General features: G+C 38.2%; 1 protein-coding gene across 3 annotated transcripts in view; it reads right to left on the bottom strand.

Moving 5' to 3' along the window:
* Window positions 1-19,982, bottom strand: part of Babam2 (BRISC and BRCA1 A complex member 2) — a 372,389-nt gene that overhangs the window by 225,592 nt on the left and 126,815 nt on the right. For all 3 annotated transcript variants that reach the window (XM_020154590.2, XM_074049402.1, XM_074049403.1), the window contains one exon: window positions 17,799-17,873. In XM_020154590.2, the coding sequence (XP_020010179.1) occupies window positions 17,799-17,873 (75 nt within the window). The remainder of the gene's footprint in view (window positions 1-17,798; window positions 17,874-19,982) is intronic.

Raw genomic sequence — 19,982 nt, 5'->3', positions numbered from 1 at the left:
GAGATGTTAAAAGCAGGTTTGACCTGTTCTCTTTCTGTAACTCTTTGACCCATTATATTCCAGTATCTGGAAATGCATCAGACAGGAATTGGCTTATAAATTACAGATTTCTCTAGTAAAGTGCATGATACATAGTAGGTACCCAATATTTATTGAGTAAAAGTGAAAATCAGCATACAAAGTAACAATCACAAAACACTCGGATATAATGTATAATCCGCCTAATACCAAAGAAGTAAATCAGATAATCTCCAGTGGCTCCTTTCTTTTTAAGTAGTCAATGAAAATCTTGAAGGGGATGCAAAGAAAGATGCCTACAGAGAACAGAGAGGAAGAGACAAAGGCAGGGAGTATGTAACTAAGCAAACCAATAATGAAAATAACAGATAAGGCAGAACTTTCCTCGTGTGGATTGACATGGGCAGTTGTCTTTATTTCTAGTTTGCTGGGCATCATCCTGAAAGGTGAGAAGGTACTTAAGAAGCACCCCTTCATCACTCTCACACCCAGATACACACACACACTCTTACCCTCCATTAAAACATCCTCTGAAATAAAAATGAAAAATTAGAGCAGAATTTTTGAAATTCATGTATTCATTTTTTAAGTTTTTTATCAACCTAGTTATTTTGAGTTGCTATTCACCAAAAACTATAAGATATGTCAGTGTCGGGGCCATATGTTGAAAGTCAACAGGATTCTTTTTCTTCTAGCATTCTCTCTCTTTCATTGGCAGGTTTTCTTAGTAAGATCTGTCATCTGGCAGAGCTTATTCTGCACAGTTGATGACTTTCCATAGGTTATGTTTTCAGGCTGAATCATAATCTTTTGTAGTCATAATCTGCTGAAATTCTCATCACTCTCATACAATATTTAAAACCTTTTGTTTTTTTTTCAAAATGTAATATGAGTTTTTCACCATATTCACAATTAAACCAATGTCAAATTGTCTTGGCAGGATCTTTAATTATGGGGTAGGAATAATTAGGTTTTAGATCTTAAAATCCCAAATCTACCACAGAGTTGTAAACTTAGTATTTTACGTATTCTTAACAAAGGTTGTCTGCTTCAGCCTAAGAGGTTCACAAATGCTACATTGCATGACTTGGTTCTGATTTATGGTCAATTGTTAGAACTTGTATTTTGTGCCCTTGCTACACATGTACATTGTAAATATTGCGTAAGAAGATTGGAATGTAATATCATAAAAATAATTGCAGGATATTGCATAATCAGAAGTCTGTTTCTAGTCTTTATTAGGCTACTTTCAGCATACCAAGCAAAATGTATGTACTAAATAAAAATAGAATGAGTTCTAGAATTATTTTTCCTTTAGATTTAAGATCTTAATTGCTATAATTGTAGGTCATAATTTTCCTTTTTTTAAAAAAAGAGAACACAGACCATAGAAAAAGTAGGGTCTACTCAAATAATAAGGACTCATCTACATTACCATTAAATCATTTTATATGTACATATATAAGTGCACACACACATTTATTTTCCTCCAAAGAAAATGCTTACTAAGTATATTCAGTCGGCCCTTTGTTTTCATGGGTTTAATATCTGTGGACTTAACCAACCCAACTAACAGAGTACTCAAAAAATACTTCAGAATACTTCAAAAAACTGCATCTGAATAAGTAAGTACTGACATTTTCTTATCATTAGTCCTCAAACAACACAATATAACTATTCACATAACATTTATACAGAAATAGGTATTATAAGAATCTAGCGATAATTGAAAGGTATACAGGAGGATGTGCCTAGGTCATATGAAAATGATACTCCATTTTACATGATGGACTTGGGTATACATAGACATAACTTTTGGTATCTGTGGGTATCCTGGACCCAAATCCCTGAGGATATCAAGGGCTGACTGCACTATGTTCAGGGCACTGTGCTGGAATGCAAGGAAATACAAAAGTGAATTCAACTAATTCTGCCATAAGGAGTTTAAATTCTTATAAGCAACAGCTCTTCTTTGCTATGTGTACCTCTCTTCTGGACCTTTGCAGTCTCCTTTAACCTACGCTCCTTCTCTCCGTGTATTCTCCCCGGTGAAATCTAAAGGCTCCACTTCAGTTGCACTTTGTCTCCAGGTTAAAACTTTACGTGACCTTTTAGCATGTACTAAACAAAGCCCAAACTCTTTAATCTTCCATTTCACACTCAACCATCTTGTTTTTTTCTTGAACAGAATTCAAGCTCACCCACTCTAGGCCTTTCCTCACACTTCCACTCTTCCTGGAAGTGACAGTTGTATAAGGCCACATCTGATGGATAAGATATGAACAGGCGGGAATTGTAAAGACTATTCCAGATTGAGAAAGACACAAATCCAAGAACGTATAAAGGATATGTTTAGTTCAAGTGGAATACAAATTAATGTAAATGTCCATAGGGACAAGATAATATGCACGAGCTCTTAGAGTCTAGTATCTTTCTCTCTGCCTCCGTACCTACTTAATACCTATGTGGCTTTTTAATATGTCCATGGGTTCTTTGATGCTCTTACCTTCAACATGTGGGGACTAATTTCCTTTCCCTTAAAGTATAGGCTAGACCTAACATCTAATGAATAAAAGTGACAGTGTAGGACTTCAGACCTAAGGCCATAAGAGATATAGTGGGCTCCTCCCCACTTCCTCTCTCTTGCACTGCTTGCTCTGGAGGAAGTCAGATGCCATGTTGTGAGGATACCCAAGTACTATGGAGAGGCCCATGTGATGAAGAACTGGACCCTTCCACCAGCAGTAATGTGAGTGAGACATCTTTGAAGTAGATCTCTGCCAACATTCTGACCAGACCACATGAGAGACCCTGAGCTGGAACCTCCAACTCAGTCAATCCCAAACACCCAACCCAGAAAAACTGCAAGGAAATCATTGCTTACTGTCTTAAGCCACTAAGTTTTGGAGTAAATTATTATATAGCAAAAGATAACTAATATACTACCTATTGATAAATGTCTACCAAGAAGAATATTGATGTCTTCAGATATCAATCTTTATGATAATATTCTCAAACAGTCTACTAAAGATCAAATAGACTTTTACCTTGTGGAACTATTAATATGACTAATAAGCACAGTGAGGAGACAAACCACACTTATTGTTATTTACCACCACCTAATCCTCAGCAGCAAGTACAATTCCTGACTCACAAAACAATTCAATTGTTGAATGCATGGGTGGATCCCATTCAAAGGATGCCTCTGAAGGAGATTTCCCTACAATAATACAGATTTCATGGCCCTTGGTTTCTTAGCAAAAGGCAAAACTAGGCAAGGCAAGTGGAGAGAATCTACAATTCCTTAAAATCCTCAACATTCAATGTATTGCTTTTGAAAAATCATTTTAACCTTCTATTGCAAAATAAAATACAAATGTAGAAAACTACAAGAAACACACACACACACACACTCCCCTATAGGTTAGTGAAACAGTAAAAGGTAAATATCCTTATAACAACTTGATCAAGAAACAGAATTTTGGCCAGCTACCTCAGAGCCCCTAGTGCAAATACCATTTCCTGTCCCTCATCTAAAAAAGGAAAGAATCAAACTACTTAGGCTTAGGAAAATAGAGGGAAGATTAAAGGAGAAACAGTCCCAAAGGGTAGCTCTTGTCGTGGCTAGGATCTCATAAGCAGAGTTCCTGTAGCACCAAGACTGGGCTGCTATCTCTTAATACCTGAGGGTCAGAAGCCAGAACAGTGTAACAACATCACAGATAGGAAGACTCTCAGTGTAAACCTAGTATCTTCTTTTTTTTAAATACAAGGCATAAAAAAAGCAGGGGTAGAATTTTCAAGTGAGAAATTATGATAGTGGTAGCAGGTTCAGACCTTACACTTATAAACAAGCTTTATGTTATACTACCTACTAAAATTAAACAGCCTTAATTTGTTATGTTGTCTAATAATGAAACTTTTGATAGTGTGTTAAATTAAGTTGAGCTGTTAGCTATGTGCCATCAAGTATGAATTGTTTTCCTGTAATTACAGATTGCCTGAGTGCCCCAACATAAAACATCAACTTCATTTATGTTAATTCTTAAGCATATGGGTCTATGACAACTTTCTAAAAACAATCAACCATAAACTCAATGTTAGAGTACTGGAATCATTCAAAGGGATGATTCTGGAAAACGGAAAACAATAGCTTCATGTTGATAAGCAGGACTTTGTAACATCAGTCATGGCAACTAGAAGACAATCATTCTAAAATTATTTTGAGTACTTTTTAAATTGTATTCAGACTGGAACACTGATCTTATGAAGCCTTAGTAAGTCACTTACTCTTTAGTGGCACAATTGTTAAGACATGCTAGTAAAGTTTCCTGGACAGGATATAATGTATTTCAAATGAAACAAAGTTGAATTGCTCCACCTGGTCTATGAGACAGCATGCATGTGACCACAAGATATGCAATACTGAGCTGGGTTCCATTCACTATTTTAGAATGAGTAGTGGGTGAAATATCTTGACAGGACCACTCTAGGGCCCCCACCCCAAAAATCCTATCATAAGACAACTATTTTCTTTTCTTTTTGACAGTGACAGAGATCAAACCCAGGGCCTCACACAAGCTAGACAAATGCTCTACCTATGAGCTACATTCCCAGTCACATAAAGCAAGTATTTTCATAACTCTATTATAGTAGAGGCTAAAAGAACTATGTTAGACCTTGAATGAATAACTGGTAGTTATTGAAATCCCATTGCTTCTGGCAAAGAAAAGGGCTTGCTCTACAAGGAGCTTCCACGTCAGTCTACTCTGATAGTAAGAGCATGGACTGAATGAGACCAACATAGGTTGAAATCCATGACTAGCTATGTATAGTCAGGATAATCCTGGGTAACCAAGCCTTTTAACTACTCTCAGCTGAAGTTTCCTCATCCTTAAAAATATGGTGATAACAATGCTTTACCTTATGAATCAAAATTTTTCTGATTATAATTGACAAAAACCCAACTCATACACAAAAGAGAACAGTTACCTATTAGAAAACTATGATAAGGGCCTCAAAGACTCCAAAGAAGTGCCTGGTGATAGGGCTAGATCCAAAATAGTTCCTCAGACCTCTCAACAACCGAAACCAAAAACCTCACCACTGATAGTCCTCTTTCTGTCTCGGTCTTTCCTATCTTTGCTTCTTTCTCCATGTTGACCTCTTTCACTCCAGCTGAGTAGTGCAGCACTGTCCGATATGGAAGCCACTAAACAAATGTGGCTGTGGAGCACTTGCAATGTGACTACTCTGAAGTAAGAGGTGGCAAAGGGCAAAATTTACACACAAGATTTCAAGCATGTAGTACTAAAACAAATCTCTCTCTATATATATGATTTTTATGACATGTTGAAATAATATTTTGAAAATTCGTAATAGTTAAATAAAACATATTATCAAAACTAATTTCACTTGTTTCCTTGTAGTTCTTTCAATGAGGCTATGAGAAAATGTTAAATTACAAACATAGCTTACATTATATCCTACTGGGCTGTGTGTCTAGAGGCTTTTCCTACACAAGAAGGAACACAAGTGCCTGAAGTCCTGGACTCAATTTATCCAGCTTATAAACATCACAGAGAAGAAAAAGATTTTCCCCTCTTACTGCAGTTTCCAAAGACCTTGGAAGGGCTCTGACTGGGCAAGCATGGCTCACAAAATCCAGCCTGTGCACTAACCACTCATCCCTGCCAGGCAACAACTGTGATGAATGGCCCCAGACTCGCAGACTGGAGTAGACAGAACATAGACACGGACACCATCAGTGATGTTTCTTTGGTTTTTTCCCAGTGCTGAGGATTGACTCCAGAGTCTCACACATGTGAGCAAGTGCTCTATCACTGAGCTGTGTCCCCAGTCCCAGGCCTGAGATACTATAGTAAGAAAAAGGGGAGGAGCGATGCTAGGCAGACCAAAGCAACTAACACCCACTGTGCCATCTTCTAGGAATATGTAGCCTGGCTTTCTCTAACAATGTCAAGATCCTGACTAAAGTCCTTCTCTAAAGGTCCTTTTGTGTGGGGGGAGGGTAATAGGCATCTAATTGTTCCAACACCATTTTGTTAAAAAGATTCTCCTTTCTCCTCTGAATTGCTTTGCACTTTTGTCAAAAATCAGTTGTCCATGTATCTGTGAGTCTATTTTTAAGTAATCTACTGTGTTCTATTGATATTTTTTTTTGTTTTTTTAAACCATTACAACACTGTCTCAATTACTGTTGCTTTACAGTAAGTCTTGAAACCAGAGAATATGAGTCCTCCAACTTTGTTCTTCTAAATTGTTTTGGCTATTCTAGGTTTTTGGTATTTCAAAATGAATTTCAGAATCTGATTGTCAATTTCTCCAAAAAAGCCTGCTAAAATTCTGACTTGCCATGATTGCACTAGATGTATACACCAATTTAGGGAGAACTGACATCTTACATATGTGACAGATGAACACTGCAGGTCTGTTTAGATCTTCTTTAGTCTCTCTCAACAACGTTTTGTAATTTTTGGTATAAAGGTAACTAGGTAGAAGGGGCTACAGGAAAGACTGAAATCACTGCAGTATGGGGAAACTAGAGAGAAATGATCATCAGAAAATAAAGTGGAGCAGCAAATTTTGGACAAAACATAACGATTTCATAAAGGGTAGTTCTGGCTCATTGACTTGTATTTGTTTCTTTTCTGCAAAGATAGGGAGAAACCATGCAGTAAATATTTAAGAACTTAATAAATAATGATATTTAATAATAATGCTTGATAAATAAATATTTATATACTATGTGGCCAACTAAGCCAAACAGAAGGAGATGAAGTGAGTGGACATTAAGTGAAATATTTTATGCCTCAACAGCTTGCTAAATCATTCATAATAGTGTGCTTTGTATGAAGAAGCTATTCTTTAATGGTCACAATCTTAATTTGCTATGAAAAATAAACTACAAACCATGGCAACTTTTGCACTGCACTGACATGCCTCCACTACTTACCAATTACATACGCACTTTCACGTTACTAGAGCACACTCTGAAAGAGAATAGTAGAATGTACTTGCAGGATTATCACTCCATATGGTAACAGGGTAGCAGAACAGGTTAACTGATGATAATTTGAGATACAGTACATCCTAAAATTGTAATATTTATTTATTTACAATACTGGGGCTTGAACTCAGGGCCTACACCTTGAGCCACTCCACCAGCCCTTTTTTGTGAAGGTTATTTTTCAAGATAGGGTCTTACAAACTATTTGCCTGGGGTGGCTTCAAACTGTGATCCTCCTGATCTCTGCCTCCTGAGTACCTAGGATTGCAGGCATGAGGCACTGGTGCCCAGCCTAAAATTGTAATTTTAAAGACAAAAACACAAGCAGACCATAAAAATCATAAGCAAAATAAGCACTAAAAGAAAATCAAAAGGACTGCTTTTCATTTTTTTGTAGGAAACTATACTATTGTCGGAATTATCATACGTCATAGCTGGACATTTAGGAAAAGTAGAAATTTGAGTTTTGAGCTCAAATGGTAAAAATCAGGAAAAAGGAAAAATGAAGGAGTAATATAAATTTATCTTGGTATCAATTAACTTCTTCCCAACAAATTCAAATACTTTTAAATTCAATACTTTAAATACAAATTAAATGACTAAGTAGTATCAAAACCATTTCTATACCACACTACTCCAAGCTCAGAAGTCGTGTTAGTCAACTTCCCATCACTATAACAAAATACCTGAGATAATCAACTTGTAAGAGAAAAGGTTAATTTTAGTTCATGGTCTTGGCCCCATTGCTTTGGACCTGTAACAAAGCAACACATCATTGTAGGAGCATGTGCAAAGTGAAACTGCTTACTTCATGGACAGGAAGCAAGAAAGAAGAGAGAGAGAAGGGGAGGAACAGGAAGAGACCAAGGTCTAAAATCCCTTTCTAAGGTAATTTCCCAATGACCTAAATACACTCTCCAAGGCCTTATCTCTCCTTAAAGGCTCCACCACTCCCAACAGCGCTACCCAGAGGCCAAGTGATTAATACATGGGTCTTTGGGAGATATTCAACATCCACACTATAGAAGAAGTCTGTTAAGTATTTTCATATTTGCTACCTCACTAACATTTCCAACAACCATGTGCGTTGTGCCTAGCTGTCTTAAGTCAGCTCTGATTGCTATAACAAAACACCATAAACTAGTTATCTTATAAACTATGTTCTTCCAGTTCTGGAGGCTGGAAAGTCCATGATCAAGTCTACAGTACATCTGGTGTCTGATGAAGGCTTATTTCCTGGTTCATAGCTGGTGCCTTCTTGCTTGTTGAAGGGGCTAAGTAGCTCTCTGGGTCTCTTTTTATATAGGCACTAATCCCACATACGACAGCTCTACCTTCATGACTCCCAAAAGGTCTCACCTCCTAATATTATCACTTTGGGGATTAGGATGTTAACATGTTGAGTTGCGGGAGCGGGGTACAAACTTTCAGACCACCACAATAGTTAATCTTATTTTAACAGTTAGGGAAACCAAGATGCGGAAGAACTGAATAAACTATAGATTACTAATAGATTTAAAAATAAGAGGGAAGATAGAGTAAAGAGAGGGAAGGAAGAAAGGAGAGAGAGAGGGAGGAAGGGAAACTTTAAAGAGTTGATGGAGTTAGTAAAATAGAAAGGGACCATAGTATAAAAACTCCTCACTCACTGAGTCAAATTCCTTTATTGAAGGAAATGCAAATTAAAACCACACTAAGATTCCACCTCACCCCTGTTAGAATAGCCATCATCAGCAACACCACCAACAACAGGTGTTGGCGAGGATGCGGGGGAAAAAGGAACCCTCTTACACTGCTGGTGGGAATGTAAACTAGTACAACCACTCTGGAAAAAAATTTGGAGGCTACTTAAAACACTAAACATTGATCTACCATTTGATCCAGCAATATTACTGTTGAGGATATACCCAAAAGACTGTGACACAGGTTACTCCAGAGGCACCTGCACACCCATGTTTATTGTGGCACTATTCACAATAGCCAAGTTATGGAAACAGCCAAGATGCCCCACCACTGACGAATGGATTAAGAAAATGTGGTATCTATACACAATGGAATTTTATGCAGCCATGAAGAAGAACGAAATGTTATCATTCGATGGTAAATGGATGGAATTGGAGAACATCATTCTGAGTGAGGTTAGCCTGGCCCAAAAGACCAAAAATCATACGTTCTCCCTTATATGCGGACATTAGATCAAGGGCAAACACAACAAGGGGATTGGACTTTGAGCACATGATAAAAGCGAGAGCACACAAAGGAAGTGTGAGGATAGGTAAGACACCTAAAAAATTAGCTAGCATTTGTTGCCCTCAACGCAGAGAAACTAAAGCAGATACCTTAAAAGCAACTGAGGCCAATAGGAAAAGGGGAACAGGTACTAGAGAAAAGGTTAGTTCAAGAAGAATTAACCTAGAAGGTAACACCCACGCACAGGAAATCAATGTGAGTCAATGCCCTGTATAGCTATCCTTATCTCAACCAGCAAAAACCCTTGTTCCTTCCTATTATTGCCTATACTCTCTCTACAACAAAATTAGAAATAAGGGCAAAATAGTTTCTGCTGGGTATTGGTGGGGGGAGAGGGAGGGGGCGGACTGGGTGGTAAGGGAGGGGGTGGGGGCAGGGGGGAGAAATGAACCAAGCCTTGTATGCACATATGAATAATAAAAGAAAAAGGAAAAAAAAAACAAAAAAAACAAATTCCTTTATTGATCTGATTTGCCAGGTGCCTTTGTAAAGACGTATCCCATTCCACAATCTGGAAGAGGGATCAGAAACCTACTGCCTACAGACAACATTCAGCCCAAAACCTGCTTTTGAAAATAAAGTTTTATTGGAACCCAGCCACACTCATTCATTTACATATTGTCTGTAGCTGCTTTCAAGCTATGACAGCAGAATTGAGTAGTTGTGACAAAGACCATATGGCACATCAGCCTAAAATTCTACTATGGTGCCCTTTAAAGATTGCTGGGCCCTCATCTAGAGAGGGCTGATCTCTAAGCCCTGCTTGTCTCTCTAGAGAATGGAAGTGGGACAAAGACAGGAGAGTGAACTGAAAGTCATAGGTCCCACACTTACTTAAGGAACCACAGGTAGCTCCTTGCAGAATAAAGGTCCAGATCATCTCACTGCTTTCCTTGTGATTAAAGTCCCCAATGCAAAATTTGGCTCAAATTTAGAACTATAAATCAGACTTACTGCAGGAATAAACAGCACCCTACTTTTATGGCACTTTCTTCTAGGTACACATTCCTACTCTTATAAAAGTATGCCCACTCCTATTTGATTAGACAGAAACTATTTCCTTTAAGATAAGAAGATGAGGACTCCCTGTGAATTCTTTATGCTCTTTCAAGCACCAGACAACTGCTTTGCTTTAAAGCCAGATTGCACAAGAGTGAGTTAAAGCAGTCTTTCTTTCTAAAAGCTGCTTATTAAGTGTGACTTTATTGGATCCAAAAAATTGCCTCAACTAAAGTTCTCAAATTCTGGGGATTCATTTAATGTATGGTACAGAGAAAAATCTTTGTGAGGTCAGCCTTTGAATTTACACTCGTTTATGAGGATCAGAGGGCTTTTTGTGTTTATAAGCTTATGCCTGCTGAGAAGTAATTATAATCAATACTTTTCACCCCTAAGGAGCTTGCTGGATTTTAAATAAAGGGAATATTTGGGAGAAATAAACAGTTTCCTTCTTAATAAAGAGGTAAAATTAAGTGGACTTTCAAACAACTCAAATTATGAAGGACGATTGCAAAAATTCATACCCCTTTCCCCCCAAAGAACTCTGGGGTCATCAATCAGCCTAATTCTCTTCTTTTGAGTGTAGAAAATGCAAAATGCTCCACTAATCCTAAGGAAAAATGAAAAGAGAAATTTCAAAACCATACCAATTTATTAAAACTCAACCTTTGATGACAAGTCATACACTTTTTAAACATCACCTACTTTTCCTAACTGTATGAAAGAAATGGGTGTTCCCAGCAACATTTCCTTTAAACTTTTCTAATCAGTAAGACTATCATGTTTAAGTCGATTATGAATTTAAATGATTTCTAAAGCTGAACATGGTGATCACAGCTGTAATCTCAGCTACTAAGGAGGTAGAAACAAGAGGATCTATGGTTCAGGGCCAGAGTGGGCACAGTTAGGGAGATCCTATCTCAAAAAAAAAAAAAAAAAAAAAAAGAGCGGGGAGACTTGGCTCAAGTGCCTAGTGGACTTGCCTAGCATGTGCTAGGTCCTGGCTTCAATCCCCAGTACTGCAAAAAAACAAAAACAAAAACAACCAAAAAAAAAAAAAAATCCCAACCTTCTCTATGATTATTTTGAATAATATGCTATCATTTCAGTTATTTCTTCTAGACAATTTCTCTTGGTCATATCAGTTCAAGTTTCCATTCCAGCTGGAGGTGTGGTTCAAGTAGTAGAGTGCCTGCCTCACAAGCTCAAAGCTATGAGTTCAAACCCCATTACCACAAGGAAAATAAGAGAAAAAGGGGGAAAAAAAAGTTTCCATTCCATTGCCACAAATTATTTTGTTAAATACCCACTGAGCTTATTTCTTAATTGGTCACATACTCATTAACACCAACATCTGGCCCCCTGTTTCACCATTTTACTGAGAGCGTCCTCTTTACTTTCACCACCCTGATCTCCTAGCTAAATCAAATCTGTTCACTCCATTCTTGTTCATTCCGTGGCATCTGGCCATTCACTCTGGGTTCCTGTCCCTTCCACCTATGTGGTAATTCTCTTCCACTCTCTCCACATTCAGACCTTCGCTTTCCCACAGCTTCACACTGAACTTCCTCTTTCAAAAGGCTCACTTTCATTTCATTAGCCCTCTTCTCCACCTTGACGTCTCAGTGCCTCTCATCCTTGCTGCCAATAATTAAGATTAGATACTCTGTCAACAGTTTCAAATAAACACTGAAGGTCTTGGGCAAGTAACTTGAACTACTCTGGGCTTCTTTATTCTCATGTCAATTAAGTGAATTCTTCAGAAAAAGATGAAAGAGTAGGGGCTTCAGAGCTGGGGAGAGTATAAACAAAGTGGTACAACTGGGAATTTTCACAGTGCCGGCAGGGTGCTGAGGAAAGCAGCCTGTTTCCGATGCAAAGCACATGTTGGGGAGCCCTATAAAAGAGCCCTGCAGGGGAGAGAGAGGCTGTAGAAGGAGCATCCAACAAGAAACCATCACTGGTTTCAAGAGGACATTAAAATAGACTGCTCTAGCATTAATACTGAAGGGAGAGCGAGGATCAGAGGTGGGAGGGAATGGACCCAAGGAAATAAAATAGGAAGCTATTACCATGATAATCCAGGTATCAGGGAACAAAGACTGCCTTTTCAATGAGGTCTGAATTACTCCCCTAGCAATCAAGATCTTCACAACTTTCCAGTGCTGTCCCTCACTAGTCTCCTGTGAGAAGTTTCTCTTGCAGTCTAGATCGTTACCTACTCCCCAGATTAAGTTTATCCACACAGTCCCACCACCCACCGACTACATAATCATCTGCTTTCAGTCATCAAAAGCCACATTCTTTAGACGCCTAGCTTTTGGTCATAAACATTTCTCTAACCATTCCAATGCGTAACAATCTCCATATCTTTTACACTGCTTAATTTATAATTATTAATTTTTATTAATTTACAGATCAATAGGTTTCTGTGACATTTTTGTACAATCCACATTTTCTAAAAAGCCTACTGTACAAGTAGCATTCAAGTTGGTACCTAACTATTTTCGATTAATGTTTGTTGACTTCATCTTATCAACTATATCATAAGGCATTTGGAGACAGCAGGTACACATTTGGGGACAATGATTATGCTTGAATCTTTTTCTTTTCTTTTCTTTTTTGTGGTTGTAGTCAGTTGTCTAATCCTACTAAGTCAAAGTTAATACTTACCACACCCAAAATTCAAATCCTGTCCACCCAGGGGACTCTGCTGCAGTTGTTACAGCAGTACAGGACACTGTGGGGCTCCAGTGCTGAGTGAAACCCTGGTTCACGGTCCTTCAGTGTATTATAATAAAGGTCTCCCCTAATACCACATTGCACTTGTAAATCAAGGAAAGTAAAGAAGAGCCTTCTGCTGCCCAGCTGGTTAGCAGACTATTAGGTTTTAGAGTAATCCACAGGCCATGACCAACATGCAGAGGTACTCTGTTTGGCCTGCTCAGTGTTTTTTTGCGGGGGGAGGGGGCAAGGTGTTTGTTTTTGCTCGTTTGTTTAATATTTATCATTGCTGTCACTTAAAAGGCAGATTTTTTTCACACTAAAAAAAGTTAAAACCCTGAGCTTCGAGGCCCCTGTATTGTTACGAGTCATATTCCCACACGGAAAATAACTCTGTAGCTATGCACTTGCTAGTTCATTATCTTTCTTACGGTGTCCTACCATAGGACAGCAAGCCAGAGCCACTCTTTTCAGTAAGCTCCCTGACCTGAGGAGCATCTGTGTTTGCTAACCTAGGTTGGACTGAAAACAGACTGACTGCAAGTATGTAACCTGCTAGTCAAGGTCAGGCTGAGGAGGTCTGCAGATAATCTGAGCACACAGGACCCTCTCCTCCACATGAATGACCTGTTTGGACTATCATATGTTACATTTACTATGAATCTCTACCTGTCCTAGGCTTGTGAATATGTCTTGATAACCAGTCCTTAATTCCTGCTCTCTGTCTCTGCTTGGCAGCAGAGTGACCTGTGTTTTGTACTGAGTGTATCCTGATGATCATATAGCCACAGTAGCTTCAGAGGAAGGAAGACCACCTCAACCCCTGACATATGTGACGTAGTTTAGCTTTCTCACCTGTAATTCATTTCCATATAGTGTCATGATTCAGATTCCACAGACTAGGAACTAAATTTCAGCAAACATTCTGTCAGGATGAATAGTCTCACTGTGTCATATAAAATGATGCCAATACGATTATTACAGAAACAAAAAGTCCAAGTACCTCAATCATGGTAAATTGTTAAAGCACTGCTTCTGGTCTGGCCTGGTCTGGGCTAGGGTCCAACACTCCAGAACTATTTAAACTATATAAACAATATGGTCTTTTCTTATTCAACAAAGAAAAGTTGCCACTGATTTTTTTCTTTGCAAGGCTCTGTTTTATCACATGCATTGCCAGCAGGAAATAACTGCTATTAACTCTCCAGTAGAGTAGGATCCAGAAGTTTCCCTACATATTTCTGTATGATACTGCTGAAGTGGGTCCTAACTCTAGGATCGTAACTTCACTGTATTCTGTATAAAAGTGGCTCATTATTTGAAAGACTAATTCAAACACAGCATGTTTATAAGTAGGCTGCTCTCCTCCCCAAAGTATTATATTCATTGTTTGAGTATTTCTTGTTAGATGATAAAAATTTTAGTAGACAAATTAGAACCTATTCTTTAGGTTTTGCAACATGGAGTATGGTTTTCCAAAGGGGGAAATGTTTTCTTGGCATTATGTTGTTAGGTTCAGTAATTTTCAGAATGAAAATAGAGATGGTAATATACATGACTCAGTTTTTACCCTAACAAAACTAAGAGCAGTAGCTCTTCCTTAAGAGAAAATATAGTCATGTCTGGGTATCCTTGGGGAACTGGTTCCAAGACCCTCACAGATATCAAAATCTGTAAGATACTTAAGGCCTTTATATAAAATGGCATGGTGTTTGCATATCACCAATTCACGTACACACATGCATTTTAAATCTCTAGTGCCATGTCCATGTTATGTAAGTCATTTGTACTGTATTACTTAGGAAACAGTGACAACAAAAGCATGTACATGTTCAGAAGAGTTACAATTTTTCTTCCGAATAATTTCCATCTGTTCTTGGCTAAATCCACGGATACAGAACCCATGGATACAATTACAATTACATAGTCAACTATATACAATTACAAAATACTCTTCCTTTGGCTAAATACTGTGTGAACACTTCCACTTTTATTATTTCAGTAATCACCCTTGTATTCTGCTGACCCCAGATTTCTCCCCACAAGTATACCAGTTAAGGAGTGGTGGGATATGTAACTGAGCCCATGTGAAACAAACAAGGGAAGGCTGATCTGCGATTATGCAACACAGGCTCTGCTTCCCTACTACATGGACTATGGGAGCAGAGTATTTGTTGAATACTTCTCATTTGGTTTACAAAAGTGGATTTCAACCACCTGAAGTAAAGAATCCTAATGAACACAGAAATGTTTTCCTACTGACTGAGTTTTTACATAAATGATTTATCTCAGCCTTTGACTTAGCTCAACCAAGAATAAAATTGAGACTCTGAAGCCAGGTTTCATTTTCAGAACAAATTCACTCTATCCCATGTAAGAACTAATACAGAGAGTATAATATTAAACAAAACTATATCACTGAATATTTAATGGCATTTTTCATTTTAACATCAAACAATCTTATTAGTGAGTCCTTGGTAATACACACCTAGGAGTGGATGATGCTTCATAATAGCGTAGCGGGTGCCATTGGGGGTATATTGTCAAACTCCATGCTATGTTGGTATTTAAAAGTTCTGCTTTGCCTTTTAATTGCTTGGGAAGCTGAAGGAAAAACCTCACTGCTCTTGGTGAAGTGTATCCTAACCCTAGGAATTGAGGAAGTTAATCTTATCCTTGGACTTAAACTATCAATTATAGGTCTAGAAATTAGTTGAGGAGCGTCCAAACACAAATAACATGTAAAGAAGTTTCTGCTAGACATGTGAGCTTCATTTGTTTTGCTGTTGTTTTATGTTATACAAGAGTTTCTCCTTTTTTGTCTTTGTTTTACTTCCTTTGCATGAACTATAGATCCAGAAAGACATTAATGTTGTATTTTATCTATACAAGAAAAATCACTATAATCACAGTAATCTGGGGGAGAAAAAAAACTACATTTTTGGCAAATAGATTCCACCTTTCTCTTGTCTGTCAAGGAAAGTAGAAGCATAATATAGAGCAAAAATTCTTCAAATAGACAACATGAGAATTTGATATTGAAGAGAAAAATTATTAGTTTATGAGCCAACATACATTCTTTCCTTTGACCCTCAAGAACAAAAGCAGAGACAACATCAATATCAAATACACACAAAGACTACTCAGACAAAGTACAAAAAAGCAAAACACTGTAAGTTGTGGATTAAGATAACTGTATGAATAGTGCACTATATATACCATTGAATTTGGCTTTAACTGAGCTGAAGGAGATTTTTAACTGGAATATATGAAGGAGGTTACTGGTGATGTGCTGTAAGGATTTCTAAGGGAACTGCTTGCTACTGTAATAGAGCAAAGAAATTGATGAAACTAAATGAGATTGTGTCTGGTAATCACAAATCTAATATATTTACTTCCCACCACAGGGGTATAGAGAAACTGAGATAAGCTGCTGACCTCTAGTCTCACTTGTACTTCACAACCATTGTGTACATGATAGAAAACAAGTCAACTAGAAACCAAAACTAGAAGTTTAATGAGGCACAAAAACTTTCTGAAAAGAGAAAATAATTTTCCCCTTAAATAGAATGTATATTTTAAAACGTTCCCAATCTTTTCTACTGTTTTAGTCTACATTCAGCCAAACCATACTTCTAAACATTATAAGACTAAATATCTAATATTATTTATTGACCATTATAATGGTCAAGGAAACGTGTACAAGGATTCCATCTTCTCTCTAGACAGTTATAAGTACTGTTAGCTTTCAGAACAACATCAAATTAGGAAAGCAGAAATTCCTTTTACATTAAATACCTACAGGCTGAAATAGGGGCTGAGGCTGCTAGTCAAACGTTAAATTACAACCAAAGTCCTCAACTGTGATGAACCTGGGCCTCTGTCTTACAGCTTCCTTTGCAGAACTTGCAACTTGCTCCATTTAGTTTGTCTCAGTAACCACAGCCTAGTCCCCTAGAGTCTTCCTTTACTCTGCAAAACTTACAGACTCCTCCCCAAAATAAGTGCACCCGAGGCCTGCATCCCATTTTTAAAACTTATTTTTATTAGTGTATACTAATCATAAAAAGTGAGAATTTCATTGTGATATAGCGATACATATGCATAATGCACACACTCACACACACACACACACCCTCTATTATTCTCTTCTCACCCTTTCCCCCTTGTTTAAAACTTTCTTACAAATGTTTAAGAATGGGTTTGGGTTCATTATGTTCACAGTTGCACCCCACAATGTCCCTCTTTTATCTTCATGTCCTTTTCTCTTTTCTTTAACATCTAGATACCAGAGATGAGAGACAACACTTTAACCCATTTTAAAGAATCTCATTCTAGTCACGTACACTGTTGTGACTAGATTCTGAGGCTCTGGATCAGCCCAAATTTGAAAGTACCGGAATTCAACTGCTGACACAAAGAAAATGAAACACCCTTCAGCAAGCATGGTTAATATGTAATCCTGCTTAAATCAGAGTGTAATAAACAAATGCTATGACAAGTCCTTCATCTCAGTAAGATTAATAAGTAACGCCAACCTTTTTTCAAAGTTTAATTTACTACTAATTTTACCTCCTATCTAAATGACTTTTAAGGTTAGTTAGTATTTTAGGTGTTAGGTAACAAAATAACTCAATGCATCTTCATGCAGTAAAGATTTTCAGTAGAATTAATCATGTGAACAAAATGCTGACAACCCAGTTGTACAGACTTTGAGTTAAATTATTACTTGAAAAAATTCATTTATATTCCCATAACAATAATTCTGTATTTTTACCTTGAGAAGATATGTGGGAATATTGCTGAAATCCACTGGCAACTTCAAAAGGAAGCGAGCTGAAAATTCACCAGTCTGTAGAAAAACAAGTACAATAAAATTAAAATAAAAAAACAGACTGACAGGTAACAATTATAGCTGAGGCCACAAATTCAAACTGTTCAAAATGCAGGCATCTTCAATTTGTATTTCCTAACACCAGGCAAGAAAACATGGTTGGAAAAGTAGGAGAGGATCAAAAAGAATTCTTCCACTATTAGTTACTAAGAAGCTCAAATTCGAATTTTAAAAATTTACATTTTAAATAAGCAATGAAATTATGGTCGTATTACTTTGTTTCTTAAAAATATGAAAAGAATACATGAATGTATTATCTTTTAAAAATTAAAACAATAGAAATAGACCTACCCTTAGACTCATTTGCTTTTACTAAAGCATTGAGTTCACTACACTAATATCTAAGATAAATTCCCAGGGCCATGACATATGTCACCATCCACTTTAGTGTGTCTGGAAGTACATACAAAGGTCAAACTTCCACTCACCTAAAGTGATACATCAATGGATACCCCAAATAAGTTTCTAATCTCTTGAAAGTCTATTAACATCATTATCATCAAGTATTATTTTTCAGTAATTCCCTCTATGAAGTAATCTCTATAATTAAGGTATACAAGGGTTCAGAAATTTAAAACATTTAACTAAGTTACAAACAACAACTATTATATTTTATTTTTATGTGTGTGAGGGATACTAGGGATCAAACCCAGGGCCACACACATATTAGGCAAGCACTCTACTACCAAGCTACATCCCTAGCCCAGCTCCTATTTTTTAAGAAAAACCTTGTGTAGAAGAAAAAGGTTTCCCTCTCAATTTTTATTAAGAGAAAGGCTAGGGAATCACATTTTATAAAATCTGTCATGGTCTAGGGCAGGGTTTCTAAGCTGGCTATGCAGAGACCTAGGGGCTCCAAAGATAACAAAGCTACATGCTGTGCTTGTGGAGTCCTGGGTCTTCCACCACCCTCTCTCACTAAAAGCATGCAGCCTGGCTCCAATATGACATGTTTGAACAAAGAACACCAGGGATGATTGAGAACTACTCTAAAGACTAGATAGAAGATTCCAAGATGGTGGATAGAGGGAGGACGCTGGAAGCGTGCCTCCTATAGTGAAATCTTGGAGAGACGCTGGAGACACACCTTGCAGGCAAAACCACTGAGAAGAGGCAAAACTTTGACGACTCCACACTTCCAGCCGGCGCAGAGCATCTCCACTTCACGTTAAACGGAGAAACCAGGTGGGCCCCTGGGCCGCCAGTCGCCCACGCCCAGACGGCTTGGAAGACGCAGACAAGGTGAGCTAAATGGTACACGGTACTCCCACAGACAACCCTGGGCCAGAGCAGCATAGCCCCCTGGAGAGACCAACCTACACCCAGGGAAAAAAGAAAAACTGAGTACTAAGCAATAAGAACAATAAAGACACGTGGGAAAGAAGGTGGGGCGCACTGAGCGCAAAAGATTGGGGGAAGGGAATCCTTCCCAGAACTGTAAATAAACAAGCTGGGCGGGCCAGAGAGGTGCTGGCGGGAGCCCGGCACATGCCCAGCAACCAGGAACGGGAAAGCTTGTGAGAGTGGTGGAAGGAAGAAAACTCCACAGGAGAGGGGGGAAGACCCACTTCCCACTTGAGCTGTAAACAAACACGCAGGCCTGAGAAAGCAGGTGCAGTGTCACCTCCCCCAATGTGCTTGGAAAGGAGAAAGCTTGTAGCAGTGGCATCTGCCCAGAAGAACTCTGAGTAAACAAAGCCTGCAGGGTCAGGTGAGTGCTAAGCTCACCCCTGAGATCTGCATAAATAAAGCCTCCAGCAACAGCAGGCTGACAGCAGCGGGCAGGCAAGCCACAGCCACAGATAGCCATTCACAGAACTGTCTCCAGACTCTTTTGTTTCTCTCTCCCTATCTTTGATGAGAAAACAACAGAACTACACCTGCATGCTGAAAAACTTACTGAAACTGTATTGCATTTGAACTTGGGACACTTGGTGGGGTTTTTTTTTTGAGCGTGTGTGTGTAGTTTTTTTCTACTTTATGCGTCCCCTTTGATGAGACAACTACAGAACAACATCAGAGGCACCATCTACAGGATTGGAGACTGGGATGGACACCAAAATTATT

Source organism: Castor canadensis, chromosome 12, assembly GCF_047511655.1.
Source record: "Castor canadensis chromosome 12, mCasCan1.hap1v2, whole genome shotgun sequence".
Lineage (NCBI taxonomy): Eukaryota > Metazoa > Chordata > Mammalia > Rodentia > Castoridae > Castor > Castor canadensis.
Note: the sequence above shows the minus strand (reverse complement) of the source record. Positions and strands in the feature narration are given on the sequence as shown.